Source organism: Poecilia reticulata, chromosome 7, assembly GCF_904066995.2.
Source record: "Poecilia reticulata chromosome 7, P_reticulata-male-v2, whole genome shotgun sequence".
Lineage (NCBI taxonomy): Eukaryota > Metazoa > Chordata > Actinopteri > Cyprinodontiformes > Poeciliidae > Poecilia > Poecilia reticulata.
This window is the reverse complement of record NC_088836.1, coordinates 33,277,242-33,303,769: the sequence shown is the minus strand read 5'-3', so window position 1 is coordinate 33,303,769 and position 26,528 is coordinate 33,277,242. Positions and strand designations below refer to the sequence as shown.

The window sequence follows — 26,528 nt, the reverse complement described above, 5'->3', positions numbered from 1 at the left end:
GCAATACAGTTCCTGGACTGGATACAGGCCTACCACCCTACGGTGTGGTAGGCCGTATCACTCACATCACCAACACACTGTTGGTTATGCATGTGAACCACTGACTGACAGTTTTCACTCTCAGTGTTTCATCCCAGGATTTTGGACATTACCTTTTGGACCAGTTTTTATTTGGTACATTATAACCAACTGCTGTGTAGAAAATTGTCCTCATGTGAACGGTGTTGAGTCGAACCTAATTGGAACTGAAATTGATTGATCTGTTTTTTTTATCACTGTGTAGAATTCAGATTCAGTTGATTTAAAACTGAGAACTAGAACTTAGCCAAGTATTACTATTATTTCATGTATTTATTTTCATAATTGTGAGTCTTGTACAATTGTTTGTGAATTTTATGGTTTATGTCACTAAAGCTAGCTCATGCTTTAAATTTTGTGTCATTTAAACACCCCACTGTGCTCCGATAGCCGAACCTATTGGAAAAGTCATCTAAAATATAATACTCTTCTGTACTGTGTTACCCAATAATCAGCAAAAAGCAGGAGGGTTTAATCAATATTTGCATAAATATAACTGATCAAACCTCCAATGGTGCGTTCACAACAATGCATGTGAAAAACTGCGTCTGTCGCTTCAGGTTCTACTGCATGCACTTTGATGCATTCACACCAAACGCGTTTTGAGCGTCAGGCGCGTCTGGTTTACATTCAACGTCTATGTGGTGCATCGGACGCGTTGGACGCGCTCAACGCTCATGCCGCACTAGATGCTCAAAATGCGCCGCACTAGATGCTCAAAATGCGCCGCACTAGATGCTCAAAATGCGCTGCACTATATGCTCAAAATGCGCCGCACTAGATGCTCAAAATGCGCTGCACTATATGCTCAAAATGCGCCGCACTAGATGCTCAAAATGCGCCACACTAGATACTCAAAATGCGCCGCACTATATGCTCAAAATGCACCGCACTAAATGCTCAAAATGCGCCGCACTATATGCTCAAAATGCGCCACACTAGATGCTCGAAATGCGCCGCACTAGATGCTCGAAATGCGCCGCACTAGATGCTCAAAATGCGCCGCACTATATGCTCAAAATGCACCGCACTATATGCTCAAAATGCACCGCACTAGATGCTCGAAATGCGCCGCACTAGATGCTCGAAATGCGCCGCACTAGATGCTCGAAATGCGCCGCACTAGATGCTCAAAATGCGCCGCACTAGATGCTCAAAATGCGCCGCACTAGATGCTCAAAATGCGCCGCACCGGCCCTCGATGCGCTTTGAATGTAAACCAGACGCGCCTGATGCTCAAAATGAGTTTGTGTGACGGACAGAAGCATTTTGCTCACTATGATGTCACCACAACCAGTCCATGTCGACTCAACTTTTATCTTGATGTAGTCGACCTTAAAAAAAGTTGTTCAAACCCTTGTGTGTATGTGCGTGTGTGTGTATATACGTATGTGATAATAATGGTGAAAGTATGACTGAAAAATGGTTTATTTTTGGCTAAATAAACTAAACATATTGCTGTTTATTTACTGGTTAACTTTAAGCTCCTCAGCAGTGGAAGACGCCTCCTGGGCAGGATGGGATCTTCAGACGGCTGAGGAGCAGAACCAGGACCAAAACATTCGGTTCCTGTGAGAGAACTGCTCATCCTGTGATCCGATCTGCTGGAGATGGATGAGTAATATTTCATAACAGGTTTTAAAAGTTCTACAAAATATTTTAGTCACTAAAACTAAAGATTTTGTTGACTGTGCAAAGACATGAAGACACAAAATTGCAGCTAAAGCTTGAGAGGAGGAGTCAAGGGTCGAGTTTAAAGCAGGAACTGGGAGGAGATAGAAAGACCATTAATATTTTACTAATCTGGGGAAGAACCTCCTTCAGTTGGAGAAGTAGAGCTCCGAGAGACGAAGCAGGAAACCATCAGAGATTCAACATAATGACCAGTCGCATCTTTTTCTGCTTCGTTGTCCTCTGTGAGTACTTTATTTTTATTTTGTTCAATTGAATGGAGAAAGTGAAGTATAGTGGTCGGTTTCTCACAGCAGAACGGTTCTGGTTCAGATCCGCCTCACAACATTCGACCCCTAAAGATGGGCACCAATGTTCCTATGTTGGTAAAAATCCAGAAAATAACCCATGCAAACATTCTCATTCAATAGAAATGGATTGAATTTTCAAATATTAATAAAGTTTAGCTGAATGTTGGTGAAGTGCAGCTCTGTTTCTAGGTAGAAAATAGTACAACTTTGACCAATCAACATCAGTCTTAATGTCTTTGGACTGCTGAAAATTTCATCCTTGTAGGAATGTAGGAAAGCTTTGGGTTGCTATGGTGATAACGTTGCCAGCGGTGACAGCAGCAGTCATGGGAAAGCTCAGACCAAATTCTCCATCTTGAATCACAAAGCAGAGGGTTTTACAGACGGTCGATAAGATGCAGCTTCTGATTTCCAGTGTTTTATTCGTCTTTGCTGCCATGTTACTCTTTTTTGTGTTTAGTGTTTCTATTCATCAGCTGCTGTCATTTATTCTTTGATAATAATCAACCAAGAATGTTTGAAGCTCATGTTCTTCTGGTTAGCATGATGCTAATGCAGCACTGATGTTTTATAAGAAGCTGAAGTTCTGTTCGCTGACTCAGATCTATAAACATTCATATCATTTATTGTTCTTAGCAGATAAATCCAGTTGCTGCTTGGTGTTCTGGTTCTAGCAGAACCTGGATCAGTCCTCCTGATCTCTGGGTGAATTTTATGCGTGTAGCTGTGATCATGTCACCCGACATCAGAGTTTAGTCCTCTTAGGTAAGCTGGCCTCTGCTGGGCCGTTGCATGGCGCAGTGGTTGGAGCCTCGACCCGCGTTTGACTCCAGTTCTTGGTTCCTTTGTCTTTCCCCTCTTCTCCTGCATTACTTCAAGGCCACAAAGCATCTTTTTCTTTCAAAAGAAGAAATGAAGGCCTCTGGTGTCATTGGAGATTCCCAAAAGTTCAGTTTGATCAAATGGAGCCTGATGTTTGTTCAGTACTCACTGCATTAGATTGGCAAGTTTTACATTTTTGAGTCTGATTCAAAGTTAGTTGTCGACAGATTAACTTGTTAAATTCTGTATATTTTGCAAGTTATTGAACAATCATTTTGCTTTTAACAAATTTAACCTGTCGAGAAAAGTCGAGCTCATCCCACTTCCCCATGCTGGAGATTTTAGTTTAATAGTAATAATAAATAAAATTACCTTAAAATTAATGACATAGGTGACATCAAGACCCAACAATAGAGTCAGACTGTAATAAAATGAATCTGGTTGTGTGTGTTGTTATTGTGTCCTGCAAACTTAGCTTTAATTCTACTTTTTTATATTTAATCATAAAAAATCATAGTCAGGCAGAAAGAAAGTCATGAAACAGGAAAAGCTGATTTCCTTAATAAAGGGGAAGTTTCTTTCTTGCATCAGTCTAAAAATAATTCAGACCATTCCTTATTTTAAAGCATTAAAGGTTTTTAAAGAATAAAATCTAAACATTTTGAGAGATTGGATAAAACCCAGAGTAAAATACTTAAAATAATGACTTATAATTAGGCCAATAATTAATATTGGTTTAACCAGTGGTTGATGTTGGTTTGATTATAAGAATATTTACACTTACTCTTACACTTGTGGAAGTACTTAAAGGTGAAACAAGTAACTGTAATTTGGTATCAGATAATTACAATAATGGATTATTATTGGGTTCTTTTCAGAAGTGTCTGTAATAACTCACATTATGATTATAATAAGAGTAACTAATAAGTTATGGTTATTATAACATTATAAATGAATGTTAAATCAGAGAAACTAAAAGGTTATAAATGTGATTTTGACATTGAACTTGAAAAGGTGTAAAATGTTGTAAATGTAATTAAAGGTCACTGATGTTGTGTTGAAGGTAGATGGTAGGTGGAAGGACAGGGCAAAAATAGGAACTGATAGGAGAACGGAGAAGATAAAGCCTTATTGCTAAACTTCAACTTGCCTAAGAAAAGGTTGGGCAGGAAACAGAGGTAGGAGGAACTATTGAGCAACTTGGGGACATTAGAACAGAGATCCGGTCATAAGGTCTCCAGGGTGACGGAGATGAGATCATCTGTCCAAGCAGTCAGCCAATGAGACAGGCACAGCAACAAAGCTAGCCAATGCAAACGCACCAAAAGGTGGATAAACCCTTTATAAGGTGGGTGCAACAGAGGAATCTTTGGTTGGATCCTTCAGGCAGCTTCGAGCCAAGACGGAGATGGACAAAGAACTCTGCAGCTGAAGAAGAGCCGGGGCCACAGAACCGAAGACTGTTCTGCACATGGGGACCAACCCGTTAGCCCCGCAACATGTGGCTTCAAATCGCACTTCTCTCAACAGCTGGGTTCAGACCCCCAAAGAAAAAGACCAAGGCAAAGATGAAGATAAAGACAAAGGCAAAGAACAAAGGCAAAGAGGAAGAACTGGTGTGTTCCTTCCGTGGGACCAGAAAGATCGTGAGACGGGTAGAAAGGAGCTACAGAGCTGCAAGACAAGAAGCTGAGGACCGCTACGCACATGAGGAAGTCACCCTGAGGCCCGAGACCTGCCGCTCTAAGTCAGTACTCTTCCTGTACTGGGAACCTCCTGCTGCTGCAACACCTTCTTCATCATCAGGCCAGTTCTGGGGTTCAAAATGCCAAACTCTGTCCGTCTCTCTCAAAGTTTCCCTTTTTTAGTTCTCAGTGTCAGCATTAGGGAAAGATAGGCTAGTTATTGATTTTACTTATTTGATTATTTCTGCTACTGAATTAAGCTGTACTGACCCTTGCAAAATTGCCTTACTAATAAAATAATTAGCATTTAAGAAATCTAAAAGATGTTGTGGACATTCAATTAATGAGTCACCTTAAAGTTCTTTGATGGTTGTGAAATAGCTATGAAGTTTGATTCTGGGAGGAAAAAGTAGGAATGTTTTATAGGTTGCTTTTAGCCAAAACTAAAACAACACCCTTGGGACTCGCCCGAGTCACTAAAACCAACCTGGTTCAGTAACAAGTGCAAGTTGTAAAAAGAGAAAGAGCGACCGTTAACAGGTGTGCTCTGTGAAGCTAGTTGGTTGCAAGCTACATCTGGCTAATTCACAGGGTAAAAGGGTGGGACATCTGGAGGGGAGGTCGTTAGAAACCAGGCGAGTCTTTCTCGATGCCAGCTTAAACAGAGTTTACTCAGTTCTGAACAGGGTAAAATCCCATCAGATTTAGAAAACTCAAATTACCCGTTAGATGGAGAGCTGGCTGCACATCTCCCTCCTCTGAGAAGGGGAAGTAGAGTGAGAGAGAAGGGGGGGGAGATGTTGCGCAACAACAAGTGGCGCCCAACGTGGGGCGTTGCGTAACCACAACAAGGTGGAGCTCAACGTCATAGAAGTCTAAGCGTGTAAAACAGGAGGATAGTTCTGGATAGCTCGCTTAAAGTAGCAGCTCTACAGGGGTAGAGTTGTCGGTGACTGAAAGGCCGTCAGTCGCCACCCTCGCAGTAACTACACGGCGTGTGGGTGAGAGGAGTTTCGCTGAGGACAGTTGACCATGTCCATCAGTGACGCTAGTAGCCATGATAGCCTAGACCCATCCCTGCTCGATGGCTAAAGAGAGGCTTTGGGGGATAGGCGACTCGGAGACAAAGAGACCGAGGAGTACGACGCAAGGTCGTACGTCCAGAAGATGTAAGTAATTTCACAAGGAAGTGGTGAAATGCATCTGGAGCTCAAGGTCGAGCATCTGAGAGCACGCATGAGGGAGCTCATTGGCGTGGAAATGATGAAGTGGACTGCTATGTCCAGCAGAGGAAAATTGTCCTTGTCGGAGCCGAGAAGTGGGACAGTACTCCCAGAGGACGGGAGGCCCCATGGATTACAGAAAAGAGAGGTGAGTACCTCTTGGTGCTGATGGACATGGTGTAACAGTGACAGCTAAAAGAGCAGGTCTTCCCCTGCAGAGGAACTCCGTTCACGTCACAGAAGCGGAAGGCGAAGGCACTTCTCCTTTTGCCCAGAGAGGGAAAGGGGAAGTTGCAGTTTACAGTGTCATTGAAAACAGGACAGAAAGTTTGGATTAAAGATCAAGATCGGCCTGTAGTCACGGTGATCAAGTTGAAATTCAATGGAATGAATTTTGTGAAGCAAGTACTGCAATGTAAAAAAGTATTACTTATGAAGAAAGGGGTCCACAAGGTCAGTGTTCAAGCCAGTTCTTAGCTAAAGCGAACCAGAACATTGCAAGAATCAAGCATCATGCCATCCTGTGTTAGACTGGCTACTATTACAGGATGATTGCCATTCAAAGAACAACTTCAAGGCTTAGGACTAGGAGGGCCCTGAAGAAATTGGATTATGCTAAAGAAAGAACTCCTGTCACAAAAGGATGGATTAAACAGGAAAAGGGACTGAAGTCGTGAGGAAGGAGTGGCGTCATAGACAACCACCAAGATCAATCCTGCAACAAAGTGTTGAAATCAACCCAACACCTGGAAGCAACCTGTGGACTTCACAGAGTCCTGCCTGACAGAGTCCTGTTGCCTCCGACAACTCCAGTAACCCTTTAACGACCCCAGCGATGGAAAAGGATTATGATTATGGATAAAGCGTCATGCTGCTTATGCTTTTGTTTTGCTCTACTGAAACCCAGAGTTTTTTTTTTTAGGGTTTTTGCCCATCACCTGTCCCTAAGGAATCTTCCACATCCTGAAGAACCAACGCTTCATTCAGCTGAGGATTTTTTGTCACTATAAAGGATCAGAGCGACCTGGGTTCTCTTCAACATTCGTCACTTCCTGAGAGACATCAAAACTCCAAGGAGGGGGTGTCAAAGAGCAGTGGAGTTTGAAGACTGCTGAGCCCTTGGTGACAACTGAGAATCTGCATCTTCACATCCCAGGCTGCTGAGGCCTTGGTGACGATGGAGGATCTGCATCTTCACATCCCAGACTGCTGTGGCCTTGGTGACGATGGAGGATCTTCACATCCCAGACGACCATCTTCTCTTTCCAGGGGATGAGGACGCAGACCTGCAAGAGGATGTTGGGTTCCCAGCATGTGAAAGGTCTGACCTCGCGGAGGGGGTGTCGAGAAAAGTCGAGCTCATCCCACTTCCCCATGCTGGAGATTTTAGTTTAATAGTAATAATAAATAAAATACCTTAAAATTAATGACATAGGTGACATCAAGACCAACAATAGAGTCAGACTGTAATAAAATGAATCTGGTTGTTGTGTTGTATTGTGTCCTGCAACTTAGCTTTAATTCTACTTTTATATTTAATCATAAAAAATCATAGTCAGGCAGAAAGAAAGTCATGAAACAGGAAAAGCTGATTTCCTTAATAAAGGGGAAGTTTCTTTCTTGCATCAGTCTAAAATAATTCAGACCATTCCTTATTTTAAAGCATTAAAGGTTTTTAAAGAATAAAATCTAAACATTTTGAGAGATTGGATAAAACCCAGAGTAAAATACTTAAATAATGACTTATAATTAGGCCAATAATTAATATTGGTTTAACCATGGTTGATGTTGGTTTGATTATAAGAATATTTACACTTACTCTTACACTTGTGAAGTACTTAAAGGTGAAACAAGTAACTGTAATTGGTATCAGATAATTACAATAATGGATTATTATTGGGTTCTTTTCAGAAGTGTCTGTAATAACTCACATTATGATTATAATAAGAGTAACTAATAAGTTATGGTTATTATAACATTATAAATGAATGTTAAATCAGAGAAACTAAAAGGTTATAAATGTGATTTTGACATTGAACTTGAAAAGGTGTAAAATGTTGTAAATGTAATTAAAGGTCACTGATGTTGTGTTGAAGGTAGATGGTAGGTGGAAGGACAGGGCAAAAATAGGAACTGATAGGAGAACGGAGAAGATAAAGCCTTATTGCTAAACTTCAACTTGCCTAAGAAAAGGTTGGGCAGGAAACAGAGGTAGGAGGAACTATTGAGCAACTTGGGGACATTAACAGAGATCCGGTCATAAGTCTCCAGGAGGAGATGATCATCTCCAAGCATCAGCCAATGAGACAGCACAGCAACAAAGCTAGCCAATCAAACGCACCAAAAGTGATAAACCTATAAGGGGCAACAGAGAATCTGGTGGATCCTCAGCACTCGAGCCAAACGAGATGGACACAAGAACTCGCAGCTGAGAAGAGCCGGGCCACAGAACCGAAGACTGTCTGCACATGGGACCAACCCGTTAGCCCCGCAACATGTGGCTTCAAATCGCACACTCTCAACAGCTGGTCAGACCCCAAAGAAAAAGACCAAGGCAAAGATAAGAAAAGACAAAGGCAAAGAAACAAAGCAAAGAGGAAGAACTGTGTGTTCCTTCCGGGACCAGAAAGATCTGAGACGTAGAAAGGACTACAGAGCTGCAAGACAAGAAGCTGAGGACCGCTACGCACATGAGGAAACACCCTGAGCCCGAGACCTCCGCTCTAAGTCAGTACTCTTCTGTACTGGGAACCTCCTGCTGCTGCAACACCTTCTTCATCAATCAGGCCAGTTCTGGGTTCAAAATGCCAAACTCTGTCCGTCTCTCTCAAAGTTCCCTTTTTAGTTCTCAGTGTCAGCATAGGAAAGATAGGCAGATTATTGATTTACTTATTTGATTATTTCTGCTACTGAATTAACTGTACTGACCCTTGCAAAAATTGCCTTACTAATAAAATAATTAGCATTTAAGAAAACTAAAAGATGTTGGGACATTCAATTAATGATCACCTAAAGTTCTTGATGGTTGTGAAATAGCTATGAAGTTTGATTCTGGGAAAAAAGTAGGAAGTTTTATAGGTTGCTTTGGCCAAAACAAAATAATGACCTTGGACTTAAATCTAAGTCACTAAATTTAATCTAGCCGTTAACAAGTGCCGTTATTTAGGAAGGAGCTACCGTTAACAGAGTGGTGTAGGGGTTATGTCGCTGTGAGTGCTACTCAGCGGATGCTCCTCAACTGTAAAAGTCATAACTTTGATCGAAGGTAGTCAGAGCTAGACGAGTCCTTCCGACCCCAGTTTAAACAGATTATTCTCCACAAACTATCGCTAGGGTAAGACCCGAGTTTCTGGGGATTTTCCGGACCTGTTAGACAGAGAACTGGGCCGTAGTGAGTCCAAAGAGTTGTGAGGAGTGGGCGGGACTTACTATTGGGTAGTAACAGACAAACCCTTCATGTTATTTTACAGCATGAATATTATGATATTATTGTGCAACTGAAGTCATTTCCCAACAGTTCATTTAAATGTTTATGTTGAACTAGGAAAAGTTCAGATATTTATCTGCATCTGTTGTTCCTCATCGAGCCTCTAGCGCCCTCTGGTGGACGTGTTGAACATAACAGCTCTCTGTAAATCTGGTCTGGACCAGATTAGGTTCACACAGGATTTTAAGAGGTTCTAGTATTTAATTCAGCTGCATGTTGGAGGAACAACCTGCAGGTTTCAGATTAACTCTGTTCTTTCTGAGTTGATTTCCGTAAATTAGATTTTTCTTTTCTTAATCCACCTCATGTTGTACAGCCTGCAGGTTTGAAGAATAGCAAGAAAATAATGTTTTGGATGTAGAAAATGTGGTTAGATTGTAGTTTCTACCAGGAAGTTCAGATATTAACTGTTCTTTTTCTCTTTTAGCTCTGCAGGTTGGGAGCAGTGGTTCTGTCAATGAAAATATCCATTTCTATTATCTGCCAGGAGAAAACCTCTCCATTATATGCTACAATCCCTCACCTGGACCAAGGCGGATTTTCTGCAGAGAAAACTGCCAAGGAGAAAACGTTCTTATTAACACAACATCCAATAAAGAAACAAGTGGAAGAAACAGCATTGAATATTCTGAAAGAGTTCATGACAAGTCTTATAATTTAACTGTGACAGTCTCTAATGTGACCCATTCTGACTCTGGACTGTACAGATGTGGTCTGACTGACTCTCCTTTTCCTCCGAACAATAGATTCAAAGCTGTTGTTGCAGAAGGTGAGTTTATATTAAAGATGCTTTTTGTTCTAAATAAGTAAAGGACGTTTCAGTCGCTCACAGAGCTGCTGATGTTCATCTTACACTGAAGTTGGTTGAATGAAAACATGAAACTAAACCTGTTGAGCTAAATTATCAATGTATATAAACTACACAAAACTAAACTGGATTATTCTGAGATGATTGTTTGATTTTCAGTTTTTAGCCAAATATTGTTGATGGGATAAAATGAAAAATCCAGTTTCTGCTGGCTTACCTCTTCCAGCCTCAGACTGGTTGAACTGGGCAGCTCCCAGTGTGAAACTGGTGTTAATGTGATCAGACTGAGATCAGACAGTAACTGATTATTATTCTAACAGCTCTGCTGGATGGAGGCAAAGATCATCACCTCTATAAAGAAGCTGGCAGCTCACTGACAGTCGCCTGTTCCTTCGGTTCCTCTGGAAAAACCAAATATTTCTGCAGAGGAGAATGTGAAGAAGAAGAAAACATTCTTGTTTTCACCGATGGAGTCAGAGCTCAGAGCGGCAGATACAGCATTGGACATAGCAGTCACAAATCTTCAGACGTTTTTTATGTGACCATTAAGAATCTGACCCAATCTGACTCCGGACGATACAGATGCCTTTCAAGTTTAAACTCTGGGAAAAAATCATACTTGGATTTTAACGTCTTTGTCTCAGAAGGTGAGTTTGAAATAGAAGCAGCATTCAGCTTCTATGCTCCACAAATCTGGAACAAACTTATGGAAAACTGTAAAACAGCCAAAACATTGAGATCTTTTAAATCTGGACTAAAAACCCACTTGTTAAGAATTGCTTTTCTAACATGAAACACTAACCAACACTCTGTGTCATGATGACAAAATGTAATGTTTAATTTTAGATTTTTATGTTTTTATGATGTAAAGAACTTTAAACTGGCTTGTTGCTGAAATGTGTTATCCAAATAAAATCTGATTGATTGGATTGAAATGGCATACAGACAAACTGAAACATTTTGAGTTTCAACACTGAGCTGCTGTGGGAAATGTTAACAGACCCCGACTGGTTGAACTGGGCAGCTCCCAGTGTGTAACTGGGTTAATGAGATCAGAGTAACTGATGATTATTCTAACAGCTGTGCTGGATGGAGCCAAAGATCATCACCTCTATAAAGAAGCTGGCAGCTCACTGACAGTCGCCTGTTCCTTTGGTTCCTCTGGAAAAACATTATATTTCTGCAGAGGAGAATGTGGAGCAGATGAAGTTCTGGTTCAGACTGATAGAACCCAAACTGAAAGCAGCAGATACAAGATAGAATATGCAGAAAAAAAATCAGGAACAGTTCTGATGGTGACCATCACACAGCTGATCCAGACTGACTCCGGACGGCAGTGTTGTGGTACTCAAAGTCGGTCTTGGTCTCGATACCATTTTTTGATGGTCTCGTCTCGGGCGCTGAGGACTCTGCATTTTATTTCAAGACCGGTCGAGACCGCAACTGTGAAAATGTCACTAAATGTACAGCAAACTGTCCAGTTTATTTGTTGACATCTTTTTCAGTGGATGCAAAACGCACCGCTAAAATCCAACCAATTACGTGTTTCTGTTACTCCCCCGCCCCTCCCCACCTTTCATTCGCACGCGGCGCTCCAGGACATGCGCAGTGGTTTCCTCTCAGCGGCAGAAGATGTCTGCCTAACCGTCAGTAATAGAATAGCGCTGCATAAATCATAAGAAATCCGATGGGTACAGCTAACTCAGCAGCGCTTCGCTTTCACAGACGGTGGGGACAACGTCTTACTTTTTTAGTCACTTAGAAAAGTAGCTCAAAGAAGGTTAGCTCCGTTGACGTGATGTTATGTTAGCAAAGCTAGCTGTACAGAGACACATAAGCATTGTGATGAAAAAAAGTCACTCACTGCCTGAATTATTATGCGGAGGTGTTGACTGACTTGTCGCATATATGGGACAACGCTGTGTCCAAAAGTCTGCAATATAGTGATGTGATTTTCAGAAACAGTTGAATCTTCACCACGGCTTTTTACTTTTTAGATGGGACCTCAGTGTCACTGAGAGCCGTTGTTCTATCAGATTACCATACGCTGTCAGAATAGCATACATGCAGTGAGTACCAAGCCTGCGCATGCGCATTAAGAAGTCCGACCGTCAAAGGAGTTGTCAGTTCACCATACACAGCAAGTTATGAAGAAAATAAGTCATTAAATTGTTTTCAATGATAACTACATAGATATACATGTGTTGTCATGGTTTCAAAGTGTATTTAAAGCAGGGTCTGGCTTCAGCTGGAGTCAGCTACAACACACGCCCGTGTAAAACTCACTTATCCGCTAAGTCAGGATGCCATATAACTGTTAATAACAAAGTGCATGACGATCTACGTCATGATTCTATGTTGCTGATTAAATGAAATCTTATGGTAATGACGTGTCTGACAGATATAGCCGTTGTTCTGTCAAATAGCCATACAGCATACATGCAGTGAGTATGCCGGCGCATGCGCATTAACAAGTCCGACCATAAGTGGAGTTGTCAGTTCAGCATAAGCAAGAAGTAATGAAAATAAGTAATTAAATTGTTTATGACATAATATGATAACTAGATAGATATACATGCGTTGTCGTGGTTTCAAAGTGTATTTAAAGCAGGTTTAGCTGCAGCTGCAGTCAACTACAACACGCCTGTGTAAAACTCAATAACCCACTTAACCGCTAAGTCAGGATGCCATTTGTTAATAACAAAGTGTATAATGATCTACGTCATGATTCTATGCTGCTGATTAAATAAAATCATATGGTAATGACAGCGTATGCATGTCTGAGCTAAGCGTACGACTATCTGACAACGTATGCTGATCTGACAGAACACCGTGAGTTCAGGCTAAGCGTATGACGATCTGACCTGACAGAACACCCGTTCTTTGTTCTTGTAATGCTCTGCGTACACTGCAGTAGCTATCATTATTTTATTTAATTATGTACGTTGATATTTAAATTAACAAATAACTAAAACACAAGAACGAAAGAGCACGCACAGAATGCCCATTGCGCTTTGATTGTTTTTGTTCAAAGTGTCAGCTGTAATGTCTGCCATGGTGTCAGACTGCCTGGCTTCATGTACCGGGAGAGAGAGTGAGAACAGTCACGATGAGCGTCTTGTGATTGGTTACTTCTTGCTTGCTGCTCCTTGGTCAGTGTTCATAGTTGAGCGTTATTTACCGCACCATTGCCTCAATTGCTATGTTTAATGGTCCAGACAGTGGTGGTTTCTGACATGAGCTATATGGGCAAATGCCCAGGGTGTTATCTTTTTAGGAGTGGCATGAGACCATCACACATTGTAGCACAGAGATGGAATATTTAATATTGGTCAAATTTATTAAGTATATAGTATCTAGGTGTTTTTATGGGATGTCTGTTACTACCCAATAGTAAGTCCCGCCCACTCCTCACAACTCTTTGGACTCACTACTGCCCAGTTCTCTGTCTAACAGGTCCGGAAAACCCCCAGAAACTCGAGTCTTACCCTAGAGATAGTTTGTGGAGAATTATCTGTTTAAACTGGGGTCGGAAAGGACTCGTCTAGCTCTGACTACCTTCGATCCAGAAGTTATGACCCTTTGCAGTTGAAGAGCAATCCGCTGAGTATTCCACACATCGATATAACCCCTACAACTTCTCCTTTTAACGTTTGTTCCTCTACTAAAAAAACGGAACTTGTTAACGGCTAGATTAAATTTAGTGACTTAGATTTAAGTCCCAGGGTCATTATTTTAACACTCACCAGAGGAAAACACAAAGCCATCCATTCTCTAGAATCATGTATGTTAACTTTACCACAATTAGGAGAACCAACAATAATTAAGACTGACACAATTAAACTCACTGTTCACAATTCTCATTAGAATTTTTAGGATTATAATTTTATTAAGCAGGCTTTAGCAGGGGCATATGACAACAGATTAAATTTCCAAGAGTTATAAAGAAACAAAGTTATGATGAAATCAACTAGGATCATTCACATCCTATCCTTGTTCTTATCCCTAACCTATTTCACTTAAATTCACTGAGCGAGGCTTTTGGGGAAGCAGGTCGACTCATACCCGGGTCCTTGGTCTTGGCAGCTGTAATCTGTTAGATGTCCTTGGACAGAGTCCTTGTCCAGCCGGAGCAAGGTCCTCTTTAATGAAGAGAAGCGGAGAGAAGACTCACGCTTTCCATTAAACGTGCAGACTCTTTATCTTTAAAAGACTCCGTCCCTTTTCCAAGTCGGCTGCGATGATTTTAGAGAGCGTTGGGTAGAAGCAGAGGAATCGGTCGAATCTGGAACCGGAGTTGGTGGCCGGTGGAACTTGTCCCTTGTTATCGGCGTGAAGTCTTTGAGCCTTTTTCCTCGGTCCCGAGTGTAGTCCTCTGCTGGCCTTTAGTCTGCTTCCCTTTGCTGGCTCCTCTTCTGCGTCGGAGACGAAGTACGATCTTTTTCCCTCGACCATCAGTATTTATGCACTGTGTTTCTATGGAACCCGCCTATTTTCCTTACATCATCCTGACGTCCTGCAAGGCCGGGCTGCCTGACTTGGAACCCGCCTATTTGCCTTATCATCCTGACGTCCTGCAAGACCGGGCGGCCTGACTTTCCCAAGGCCTATGACTCACCGGCCATCTGGCTCCAATCTCGCCCCCACCTCTCGCTCAGTGAGAAGAGTTTTTTGCTTTTTTCCTCTCCTCTCTCCTCAGCCTTTGTGATTCCAGTAATAAATGATAACCATACATAATTATGCTAATTGTTGTTAACTCAAAAGTATAACCTTCAGTTTCCCATAGTATAATAAAATCAACTGATTAAGAGTACAGATTATACATTACTATAACATTCACTCGATTAAAAGTACAGAATACATGTTTTGATAATTCATTACAGACATTACTTCATTGGCATGTATTATCACTTTATAATCACCTATCGCTCATAATCATCAGTTAATCATTATCTAGGGTATACTGTTATTTCTCAGGCCTTTATTCCATTTTTCTGCGTATACCTGGACAGATCTCACATGCTCATACCAGATTTCTCGACAGGGAATATGGATCTTTCAGATCATTTTGAGAAGCAATTTTGATCATATTTGACATTTTATTATATCATGTAGCGCAGTGCGCTGGTCTTGGTCTTGACTCGGTCTCGGGTTAGGTGGTCTTGAACACAACACTGCCGGACGGTACCAGTGTAAACTGGATGGAACTGGTTCGATAAGTTCATACAGAGATTTTCATGTCACGGTCAGAACTGGTGAGTTTTTACTGGTGTTAAAATGCCTCTAATATTTTTATGATGGTAGTGTGTGCATGACCTCATGTCATATCTTAAACCCATCTCAGTTTTTATTATGCAGATTTGTTCAGCACCAAACTTGAGTCTTATTTTCCAGCAGTCGACCCGTCAGCCTCCACACCAACAGCAAGTTTCACCCCTGCAGCATTTCAGCTCACATCCAGTAACTGTGAGTAATAAATAATATCTATGAATCTCCTGTTTACCTTCTGAGCTGATGCAGCATCTGGACGTTTGTTTATCTTTTGAAGTGAAAATAATTTTCTACAGATGATTTAATGTTCAGGAATCTGTATCGTGACCCACCAGCAGGTGTCAGTGTGAACCGGCTTGTTGTCCCTCTGCAGATGTTCCTCTGATCGCTGATGTGACTCTGGTTCTGGTTCTGGTTCTGGCCTCAGCAGCTCTGCTGGTTTCCTGCAGGAGACGATCTCTGAGAGGTGAGACACCAACAAACACCAGCACTCAGTTAAAGGAGCCACAGGAAGCCAACGGACTGAACCAAACTGAGACTCATTTTAAATTAAGCAAATTCTATTTTGCGACAACCAAATGATGACAGACTGGAAAATGTCACCTGTGGTTCAGGTGAAATTAAATCTTCTTCCACAGTCACTGTCTGGTAAAGACGTAGAAAAGCCTTAAAATCGCTGATTTTTAATGTCGGCAGGAGAAATGTATTCATGGAGGAAAACTTTAAACACTCTGACGTCAAAGTAATTAGGCCCGAGCAGCTAAGCGCTGCGAAGGCCTATTGTAATCGTGCTGTAAATTATTAGGCCCGAGCAGCTAAGCGCTGCGAAGGCCTATTGTAATCGTGCTGTAAATTATTATTCTTATTATTCTTCCGCAAAATAAATTGGCTTTTTGGGGGCTTTATCATATTCCAAAACTCACCAAACTTGGCGGCCGCATAGAGCCTGGTGAAAATTTACGTATTTTAAGGTCCTCGCAAAAATCGCACAAGAAACTGCTCAAGGGCGCCCCCTAGAAACTTTCAAAAGACCCTTTTCTATTCACTTACTTTATCGTAGAGACTTGAAATTCAGTACACTTGTAGAGCTCCCCAAGACACTCTGAATTTACAATTAATGTCATAGTGCAAGTATCCCAGGAAGTCGGCCATTTTGGATTGAAGTTCCGATTTTGAGCCCATTTTGGCCGTTTACAGACGTCGCATTTGATCGAACTCCTCCTAGGGATTTCGATCGATCGGCTTCAAACTCGGTTAGATCGTTCATAAGGCATGGCCCATTCAAAGTTATCAAATTCGTGAGTTTTCGAGCATGCTGAAGGGGTCGTACCAGGGGTCAAAGTTCACCGACTCACCAGAATGTAATAAACTGTTATATCTCTTACAAATAAACTCACAGAGCCACCAAACTTTCTGTGTGTGATCACCTTTGGATGACCTACGACACCCAGTTGTGAAATTTTGAGATTAACTAAGCCACGCCCCCTGAGAACAGGAAGTGTCATGTTTTACTGCGAACGGTCACTATCTGACCCCTTTCACCTAATCAACATGAAACTGTGTCCACAGACAGAAGACATGTTGGTGTGTTAGGGTGTCCAACCCCGTTTGGTTTGGATGCAGCAGGTGGGCGTGGTGGCGTGGCGAAGTGACCTTTAACGCCGTCTCCTTACGTTTGGCCTTGAATTCCACAGTTTAAAGCCCAGCTGCACCAAACTCACTAGGTTTGATCCTTCTGGGCCCCTCGACAGGAATCCACTGTAAATTTTTGTGGGCGTGGCCTAATGTCTCAACAGCGCCCCCATGAACATTTTAAATAATCAGCTCCAAGCCATTCTTTAACCTAGAAATATGAAACTTGGTAAACTTGTGTATCTTGTCAGGCCCTACAAAAAAGTCTCTTGGAGCCATGGTCCAAACTCAACAGGAAGTCGGCCATCTTGGATGAAAGCCGCCATTTGCTGTTTTTCAGAGACGTCATATTTGACCGAACTCCTCCTACAGCGTTTGACATACAGACTTCAAACTCAGTCAGCAGAGAGTTGAGACATTAAAGGTCTAAAGTTATCACAGGAATTTTTGTATGTCAAAGCATGTGGGCGTGGCTAAGTGCAAAACTTTGAATATTTGCCATAAAACATTAAAGTGACATAACTTCCACATATAAGGTCACAGCTGCTTCAGACTTCCTATGTCTCACTACTGACCAACCCTCATTAGATTATCATGGTCAGATGATGACGTAACCTTAGCTCCGCCCACTTTTAACAGGAATTCAGCTGTTTTTTCTAGTGTATGTCTTATTTTGACTGAGTAATACATATGGCATTAATCTTCTACCACCTGACATAATATGAGCTGATGATGAACTGTGAGGATGAACTCTGACTCATGGGGGCGTGGCCAACTGTCTGTCCTTCGCCATATGCATACAACTGTCTCTGAATCACAAACGCATCTTCCGATTGGCACCAAACTGGATACGTTTGACCTGTGCTAAATGCTAAAGAGCCCAAAAGGTTTGAATTGTGATTTTACTCTACAGCGCCCTCTAGATTATCCCATCATCAATATCTCCTCTCTACATCGACCGATCTGCACCAAATTTGTGGTGTGTCGCCAGGGAACCATGCCGAAGTAAACGGTGCGAACTGCCTGGCGGACGCACGCATCAACTGTGCAAAAGGGTACGCGGTGCAAGGCGAGCGGCGGTGCTGGGTCCTCCGCGGTGGCTATAGGCCGGAGCGGCGCTTGGCTGCTCGGGCCGCTTGAGGCTCCGCGGAGCTTTAATTATTATTCTTCTTCCGTAAAGTAAATTGGCTTTTTGGGGGCTTTATCATATTCAAAAACTCACCAAACTTGGCGGGCGCATAGAGCCTGGTGAAAATTTACGTATTATAGGGTCCTCACAAAAGTCGCACAAGAAACGGCTCAAGAGCGCCCCCTAGAAACATTCAAAAGACCCTTTCCTATTCACTTACTTTATCATAGAGACTTGAAATTTGGTACAGTTGTAGAGCTCCCCAAGACCCTCAGAATTTACAATTAATGTCATAGTGCAAGTATCCCAGGAAGTCGGCCATTTTGGATTTAAGTTCCGATTTTGCCCCCATTTTGGCCGTTTACAGACGTCGCATTTGATCGAACTCCTCCTAGGGATTTTGATCGATCGGCTTCAAACTCGGTCAGATTGTTCATAAGGCATGGCTGATTCAAAGTTATCAAATTCGTGAGTTTTCGAGCATGCTGAAGGGGTCGTACCAGGGGTCAAAGTTCACCGACTCAATAAACTGTTATCTCTTACAAATAAACTCACAGAGCCACCAAACTTTCTGTGTGTGATCACCTTTGGATGACCTACGACACCCAGTTGTGAAATTTTGAGATTACCTAAGCCACGCCCCCTTAGAACAGGAAGTGTCATGTTTTACTGCGAACGTTCACTATCTGACCCCTTTCACCTAATCAACATGAAACTCTGTCCACAGACAGAAGACATGTTGGTGTGTTAGGGTGTCCAACCCCGTTTGGTTTGGATGCAGCAGGTGGGCGTGGTGGCGTGGCAAAGTGACCTTTAACGCCGTCTCCTTACGTTTGGCTTTGAATTCCACAGTTTAAAGCCCAGCTTCACCAAACTCACTAGGTTTGATCCTTGTGGGCCCCTCGACAGGAATCCAGTGTTATTTTTTGTGGGCGTGGCCTAATGTCTCAACAGCGCCCCCTTGAAGATTTTAAATAATCAGCCCCAAGCCATTCTTTGACCTAGAATTATGAAACTTGGTACAATTGTGTATCTTGTCAGGACCTACAAAAAAGCCTCTTGGAGCCATGGTCCAAACCCAACAGAAAGTCGGCCATTTTGGATTACATTCGCCATTTGCTGTTTTTCACAGACGTCGTATTTGATCGAACTCCTCCTACAGCGTTTGACATACAGACTTCAAAATCAGTCAGCAGAGAGGTCAGACATTAAAGGTCTAAACTTATCACAGGAAGTTTTGTATGTAAAAGCATGTGGGCGTGGCTAAGTGCAAAACTTTAACTATTCGCCATAAAACATCAAAGTGACATAACTTCCACATACAAGGTGACAGCTGCTTCAGACTTCCTATGTCTCAATACTAACCAACCCTCTTTACATTCTCATGGTCAGATGATGACACAACCTTAGCTCCGCCCACTTTTGAGAGGAAGTTACCTGTTTTTTCTACTGTATGTCTTATTTTTACTGAGTAATACATATGGAATTAATCTTCTAACACCTGACATTATATGACCTGATGAGGAACTGTGATGATGAACTCTGACTCATGGGATCATGGCCAACTGGCTGTCCTTCGCCATATGCATAAAATTGTCTCTGAATCAAACACGCATCTTACGATTTGCACCAAACTGGATACGTTTGACCTGTGCTCAATGCTAAAGAGCCCAACGGCTTTGAATTGTGATTTTACTCTACAGCGCCCCCTGGACTATCCCATCATCAATATCTCCTCTACATGGACCGATCTGCTCCAAATTTGTGGTGTGTCCTCAGGGAACTATGCCGAAGTGAACGGTTCGAACTGCCTGGCGGAGGCGCGCCTCAACTGTGCGAAAGGGTATGCGGTTGCAGGCGGACGGCGGTGCTGGGTCCCCCGCGGTGGCTATAGGCCAGAGCGGCGCTTGGCTGCTCGGGCCGCTTGAGGCTCCGCGGAGCTTTAATTAGGCCCGAGCAGCTAAGCGCTGCGAAGGCCTATTGTAATCGTGCTGTAAATTATTATTATTCTTCTTCCGTAAAGTAAATTGGCTTTTTGGGGGCTTTATCATATTCAAAAACTCACCAAACTTGGCGGGCGCATAGAGCCCGGTGAAAATTTACGTATTTTAAGGTCCTCGCAAAAATCGCACAAGAAACGGCTCAAGGGCGCCCCCTAGCAACTTTCAAAAGACCCTTTTCTATTCACTTAGTTTATCGTAGAGACTTGAAATTCGGTACAGTTGTAGAGCTCCCCAAGACCCTCAGAATTTACAATTAATGTCATAGTGCAAGTATCCCAGGAAGTCGGCCATTTTGGATTGAAGTTCCGATTTTGCCCCCATTTTGGCCGTTTACAGACGTCGCATTTGATCGAACTCCTCCTAGGGATTTCGATCGATCGGCTTCAAACTCGGTCAGATTGTTCATAAGGCATGGCCGATGTAAAGTTATCAAATTCGTGAGTTTTCGAGCATGCTGAAAGGGTCGTACCAGGGGTCAAAGTTCACCGACTCACCAGAATGTAATAAACTGTTATATCTCTTACAAATAAACTCACAGAGCCACCAAACTTTCTGTGTGATCACCTTTGGATGACCTACGACACCCAGTTGTGAAATTTTCAGATTACCTAAGCCACGCCCCCTTAGAACAGGAAGTGTCATGTTTTACTGCGAACGTTCACTATCTGACCCCTTTGACCTAATCAACATGAAACACTGTCGACAGACAGAAGACATGTTGGTGTGTCAGGGTGTCCAACCCTGTTTGGTTTGGATGCAGCAGGTGGGCGTGGCGGCGTGGCGAAGTGACCTTTAACGCCGTCTCCTTACGTTTGGCCTTGAATTCCACAGTTTAAAGCCCAGCTGCACCAAACTCACTAGGTTTGATCCTTGTGGGCCCCTCGACAGGAATCCAGTGTTATTTTTTGTGGGCGTGGCCTAATGTCTCAACAGCGCCCCCTTGAAGATTTTAAATAATCAGCCGCAAGCCATTCTTTAACCTAGAATTATGAAACTTGGTACACTTGTGTATATTGTGAAGACCTACAAAAAAGTCTCTTGGAGCCATGGTCCAAACCCAAGAGGAAGTCGGCCATTTTGGATCAAAACTGCCATTTCCTGTTTTTCAGAGACGTCATGTTTGATCGAACTCCTCCTAAAACCTTTCAGATACAGACTTCAAACTCAGTCAGCAGTGAGTTGAGACATTAAAGGTCTAAAGTTATCACAGGAATTTTTGTATGTCCAAGCATGTGGGCGTGGCTAAGTGCCAAACCTTGACTATTCGCCATAAAACATCAAACTGACATAACTTCCACATACAAGGTCACAGCTGCTTCAGACTTCCTATGTCTCACTACTGACCAACCCTCATGGTCAGATGATGACGTAACCTTAGCTCCGCCCACTTTTAACAGGAATTCAGCTGTTTTTTCTACTGTATGTCTTATTTTTACTGAGTAATACATATGGAATTAATCTTCTACCACCTCACATAATATCACCTGATGATGAACTGTGAGGATGAACTCTGACTCATGGGGGCGTGGCCAACTGTCTGTCCTTCGCCATATGCATACAACTGTCTCTGAATCACACACGCATCTTCCGATTGGCACCAAACTGGATACGTTTCACCTGTGTTCAATGTTAAAGAACCCATCAGGTTTGAATTGTGATTTTACTCTACAGCGCCCCCTAGATTATCCCATCACCAATATCTCCTCTACATCGACCGATCTGCACCAAATTTGTTGTGTGTCGCCAGGGAACCATGCCGAACTCAACGGTGCGAACTGCATGGCGGACGCGCGCCTCAACTCTGCGACAGCTTACGCGGTGGCAGGCGGGCGGCGGTGCTGGGTCCCCCGCGGTGGCTATAGGCCGGAGCGGCGCTTGGCTGCTCGGGCCGCTTGAGGCTCCGCGGAGCTTTAATTAGGCCCGAGCAGCTAAGCGCTGCGAAGGCCTATTGTAATCGTGCTGTAAATTATTATTATTCTTCTTCCGTAAAGTAAATTGGCTTTTTGGGGGCTTTATCATATTCAAAAACTCACCAAACTTGGCGGCCGCATAGAGCCCGGTGAAAATTTACGTATTTTAAGGTCCTCGCAATAATCGCACAAGAAACGGCTCAAGGGCGCCCCCTAGAAACTTTCAAAAGACCCTTTTCTATTCACTTACTTTATCGTAGAGACTTGAAATTCGGTACAGTTGTAGAGCTCCCCAGGACCCTCAGAATTTACAATTAATGTCATAGTGCATGTATCCCAGGAAGTCGGCCATTTTGGATTGAAGTTCCGATTTTGCCCCCATTTTGGCCGTTTACAGACGTCGCATTTGATCGAACTCCTCCTAGGGATTTCGATCGATCGGCTTCAAACTCGGTCAGATTGTTCATAAGGCATGGCCGATTCAAAGTTATCAAATTTGTGAGTTTTCGAACATGTTGAAGGGGTCGTCCCAGGGGTCAAAGTTCACCGACTCACCAGAATGTAATAAACTGTTATATCTCTTACAAAAAAACTCACAGAGCCACCAAACTTTCTGTGTGTGATCACCTTTGGATGACCTACGACACCCAGTTGTGAAATTTTGACATTACCTAAGCCACGCCCCTTAGAACAGGAAGTGTCATGTTTTACTGCGAATGTTCACTATCTGACCCCTTTCACCTAATCAACATGAAACTGTGTCCACAGAAAGAAGACATGTTGGTGTGTCAGGGTGTCCAACCCCGTTTGGTTTGGATGCAGCAGGTGGGCGTGGTGGCGTGGCGAAGTGACCTTTAACGCCGTCTCCTTACGTTTGTCCTTGAATTCCAGTTTAAAGCCCAGCTGCACCAAACTCACTATGATTGATCCTTGTGGGCCCCTCGACAGGAATCCAGTGTGATTTTTTGTGGGCGTGGCCTAATGTCTCAACAGCGCCCCCTTGAAGATTTTAAATAATCAGCCCCAAGCCATTCTTTAACCTAGAATTATGAAACTTGGTACACTTGTGTATCGTGTCAGGACCTACAAAAAAGCCTCTTGGAGCCATGGTCCAAACCCAACAGAAAGTCGGCCATTTTGGATTAAATTCGCCATTTGCTGTTTTTCCAAGACGTCGTATTTGATCGAACTCCTCCTACAGCGTTTGACATACAGACTTCAAACTCAGTCAGCAGAGAGTTCAGAGATTAAAGGACTAAATTTATCACAGAAATTTTTGCATGTCAAAGCATGTGGGCGTGGCTAAGTGCCAAACTTTGACTATTCGCCATAAAACATCAAAGTGACATAACTTCTACATATAAGGTCACAGCTGCTTCAGACTTCCTATGTCTCACTACTGACCAACCCTCATTACATTCTCATGGTTAGATGTTGACGTCACCTTAACTCCGCCCACTTTTGACAGCAAGTCGCCTGTTTAATCTACTGTATGTCTTATTTTTACTGAGTAATACATATGGAATTAATCTTCTACCACCTCACATAATATGACCTGATGATGAACTGTGATGATGAACTCTGACTCATGGGGGTGTGGCCAACTGGCTGTCCTTCGCCATATTCATGAAATTGTCTCTGAATCACACACGCATCTTCCGATTGGAACCAGACTGGACACGTTTGACCTGTACTCAATGCTAAAGAGCCCAACGGGTTTGAATTCTGATTTTACTCTACAGCGCCCCCTAGACTATCCCATCATCAATATCTCCTCTCTACATCGACCGATCTGCACCAAATTTGTGGTCTGTCCTCAGGGAACCATGCCGAAGTGAATGGTGCCAACTGCATGGCGGACGCGCGCCTCATCTGTACGACAGGGTACGCGGTGGCAGGCGGGCGGCAGTGCTGGATCCCACGCGGTGGCTATAGGCCGGAGCGGCGCTTGGCTGCTCGGGCCGCTTGAGGCTCCGCGGAGCTTTAATTTATAATTATTACTTTACTGTTTTCAAATGATCATCCATAAGTTTTGTTGTTGAATCCATCTGATGATTTCATGTTTTGTCTGGGCTTCAGACATTTTCTCCTAAGAAAACGTTTTGTTTCACAGATTCGAGGAGGAGGAGAGACGATGGAGTAAAGATGGAGGTGATTTTCTTCTCTTTGATAAGAGTGAAAAATAACATAAAGCTGTGAGAAAAGACAGTTTGCAGAAGGTTGTACAAACTAATAGTTTTATTTCAATGAAATCTTAAAATCTGAGACTAGATTATTGTAAAAATGTCCTTTTTAAACTTGAACAAACTCTTTCGCTCTATAATGCTTTTAACTATCATTTCTTCTTTCAGGACATCAACTATGAGAACGTTTCCTCTCAGGACTCGACCTACCAGAGTCTCAGTCCTGCCAGCAGAGACCAGAACCAGATCTACTCTACGCTCTCACAGCCCAGATGAGACCCTGGACTCTGGTTCTGGACCTCAGGTTCTGGATCTCAGGTTCTGGATCCCAGGTTCTGGATCTCTGGTTCTGGATCTCTGGTTCTGGATCTCAGGTTCTGGATCTCAGGTTCTGGATCCCAGGTTCTGGATCTTTGGTTCTGGACCTCAGGTTCTGGATCTCTGGTTCTGGACCTCAGGTTCTGGATCTCTGGTTCTGGACCTCAGGTTCTGGATCTCTGGTTCTGGATCTCAGGTTCTGGACCTCAGGTTCTGGATCTCTGGTTCTGGACCTCAGGTTCTGGATCTCTGGTTCTGTATGTCAGGTTCTGGATCTCAGGTTCCGGACCTCAGGTTCTGGATCTCAAGTTCTGGATCCCAGGTTCTGGATCTCTGGTTCTGGATCTCAGGTTCTGGACCTCAAGTTCTGGATCTCTGGTTCTGAACCTCAGGTTCTGGATCTCAGGTTCTGGATCCCAGGTTCTGGATCTCTGGTTCTGGATCTCTGGTTCTGGATCTCAGGTTCTGGATCTCAGGTTCTGGATCCCAGGTTCTGGATCTCTGGTTCTGGACCTCAGGTTCTGGATCCCAGGTTCTGGATCCCAGGTTCTGGACCTCAGGTTCCGGACATCAGGTTCTGGATCTCAGGTTCCGGACCTCAGGTTCTGGACCTCAGGTTCTGGATCTCAGTTTGTTCAGTGAAGCTGAAACCTGAAGAAAATTGGATTTCGAAACTGAGCCTCAGTCTTTACTCTGTATGTTCTTCCGCCGCTTCATAATCACAGAATAGATTTTTTTAAAGTTGGAATATCTTCATAGCTGGTTTCTTATGAAAATAAATTGCTGACTTGCTTGAATTAACATTTTGCAGGAGAAAAAACAATTGAGTTTAAATGCTGAGAAAAGTTTGTTTATCTTCTTTCATTGATTTTTTTGCATATCCTTAAGAGCTGTTAGGTTGGACAGTGTGTGTGAAATAACACCACCACCATCTTTAGCTGTAATGTAAGTTAACAGGACGACCAAATCATAACACCAACTCCTTAGCAGAAGCTGTCAGTTCATCCAGCACCGTTCTGTTCTGTGGAGCCATAAGCTTCACTCGGTTTTAACTTCTTCTACGAAAGCTGCTGCAGCGTCATCAGTTGATTTAAAACCATAACTTATGGTTTCAACATGCAGCATAATTTTCCCTATTCCTACAAAAGAGGTCTGTAAAGCATGTCCAGACCATGTGCGCATGTTTTACAGACCACTCAGCAATGAGTCTCCACAGGAGAGGCCAAAAATGGAATACAAAAGGTGATTTGACCAATCAGATGTTTAGGTTTTAGGTCTTTAGTAACACACAAGAGGAGTTTAAGTTATTTCATTTTTTACTTTAGAACATGAAGCTAAAATTTATATATATAAAAAAGATATTTAATTTTCAGATCACTGCTGGTGACGATCATTGGACTGAAATTAAAGATTGGTGTTTCAGTTTTTACACTATCTGAGGTTTAGTTTGTTCTGATTGTGGCTCTTGATTATTTTTTGTTGTTGTTGTTAATAAGTTGATTTAAATTGTCTGCATTTTATGATGCCAAAGTATCATGTTTTCACTTCCTGAGCATAAGTTAATAAAGCTTTTATTCTACTGTGTTTATTATTTGTGCCTCGGTGAATAATACGTCATGTTTGTTTTTTATTTTTCTCTTATTTTGTTTGTTTTTTACCTTCTTTACTATGGACCTTTTTGTGTCTGGAATAAAGATTTGATTGATTGATTGATTGATTGATTGATTGATTGATTGATTGATTGATTGATTGATTGATTGATTGATTGATTGATTGATCTATTTTATTCTATTCTTCTATTCTATTCTACTTTTTAGTGCAATTAGTTGAACATAATTTTAAAGAGAGATGAGAAAACTCTTTCTAAATATTGTCAAATTGGTTTAAATGAGAACATGCCACTCACAACATGGCGGATCCGCTAAATGCTATTATGATTGATGAAGGCGGGACTTCCGGGTTTTTCGGTCTGCGGGCTCTAGTGCGCAGGCTCCAGC

The 26,528-nt window shown here is 42.6% G+C and overlaps 1 protein-coding gene and 1 long non-coding RNA gene across 2 annotated transcripts; one reads left to right on the top strand and one right to left on the bottom strand.

Annotated features, from left to right (window-relative positions):
• The first annotated feature begins 1,166 nt into the window (after positions 1–1,166).
• On the top strand, positions 1,167–26,115 carry LOC145552320 (polymeric immunoglobulin receptor-like). The gene is made up of 7 exons (XM_081609377.1): positions 1,167–1,994; positions 9,705–10,046; positions 10,406–10,732; positions 15,480–15,551; positions 15,730–15,822; positions 24,144–24,181; positions 24,382–26,115. Exons 1-7 carry the CDS (start codon positions 1,958–1,960, stop codon positions 24,487–24,489), a joined length of 1,017 nt encoding a protein of 338 aa, XP_081465503.1. The 5' UTR covers positions 1,167–1,957; the 3' UTR covers positions 24,490–26,115.
• Positions 14,305–26,528, bottom strand: LOC145552323 (uncharacterized). The gene is made up of 3 exons (XR_014088333.1): positions 26,438–26,528; positions 15,689–15,815; positions 14,305–15,549 (listed from the first exon to the last, which is right to left on the bottom strand). It is a non-coding gene; the product is annotated as an uncharacterized LOC145552323 (long non-coding RNA).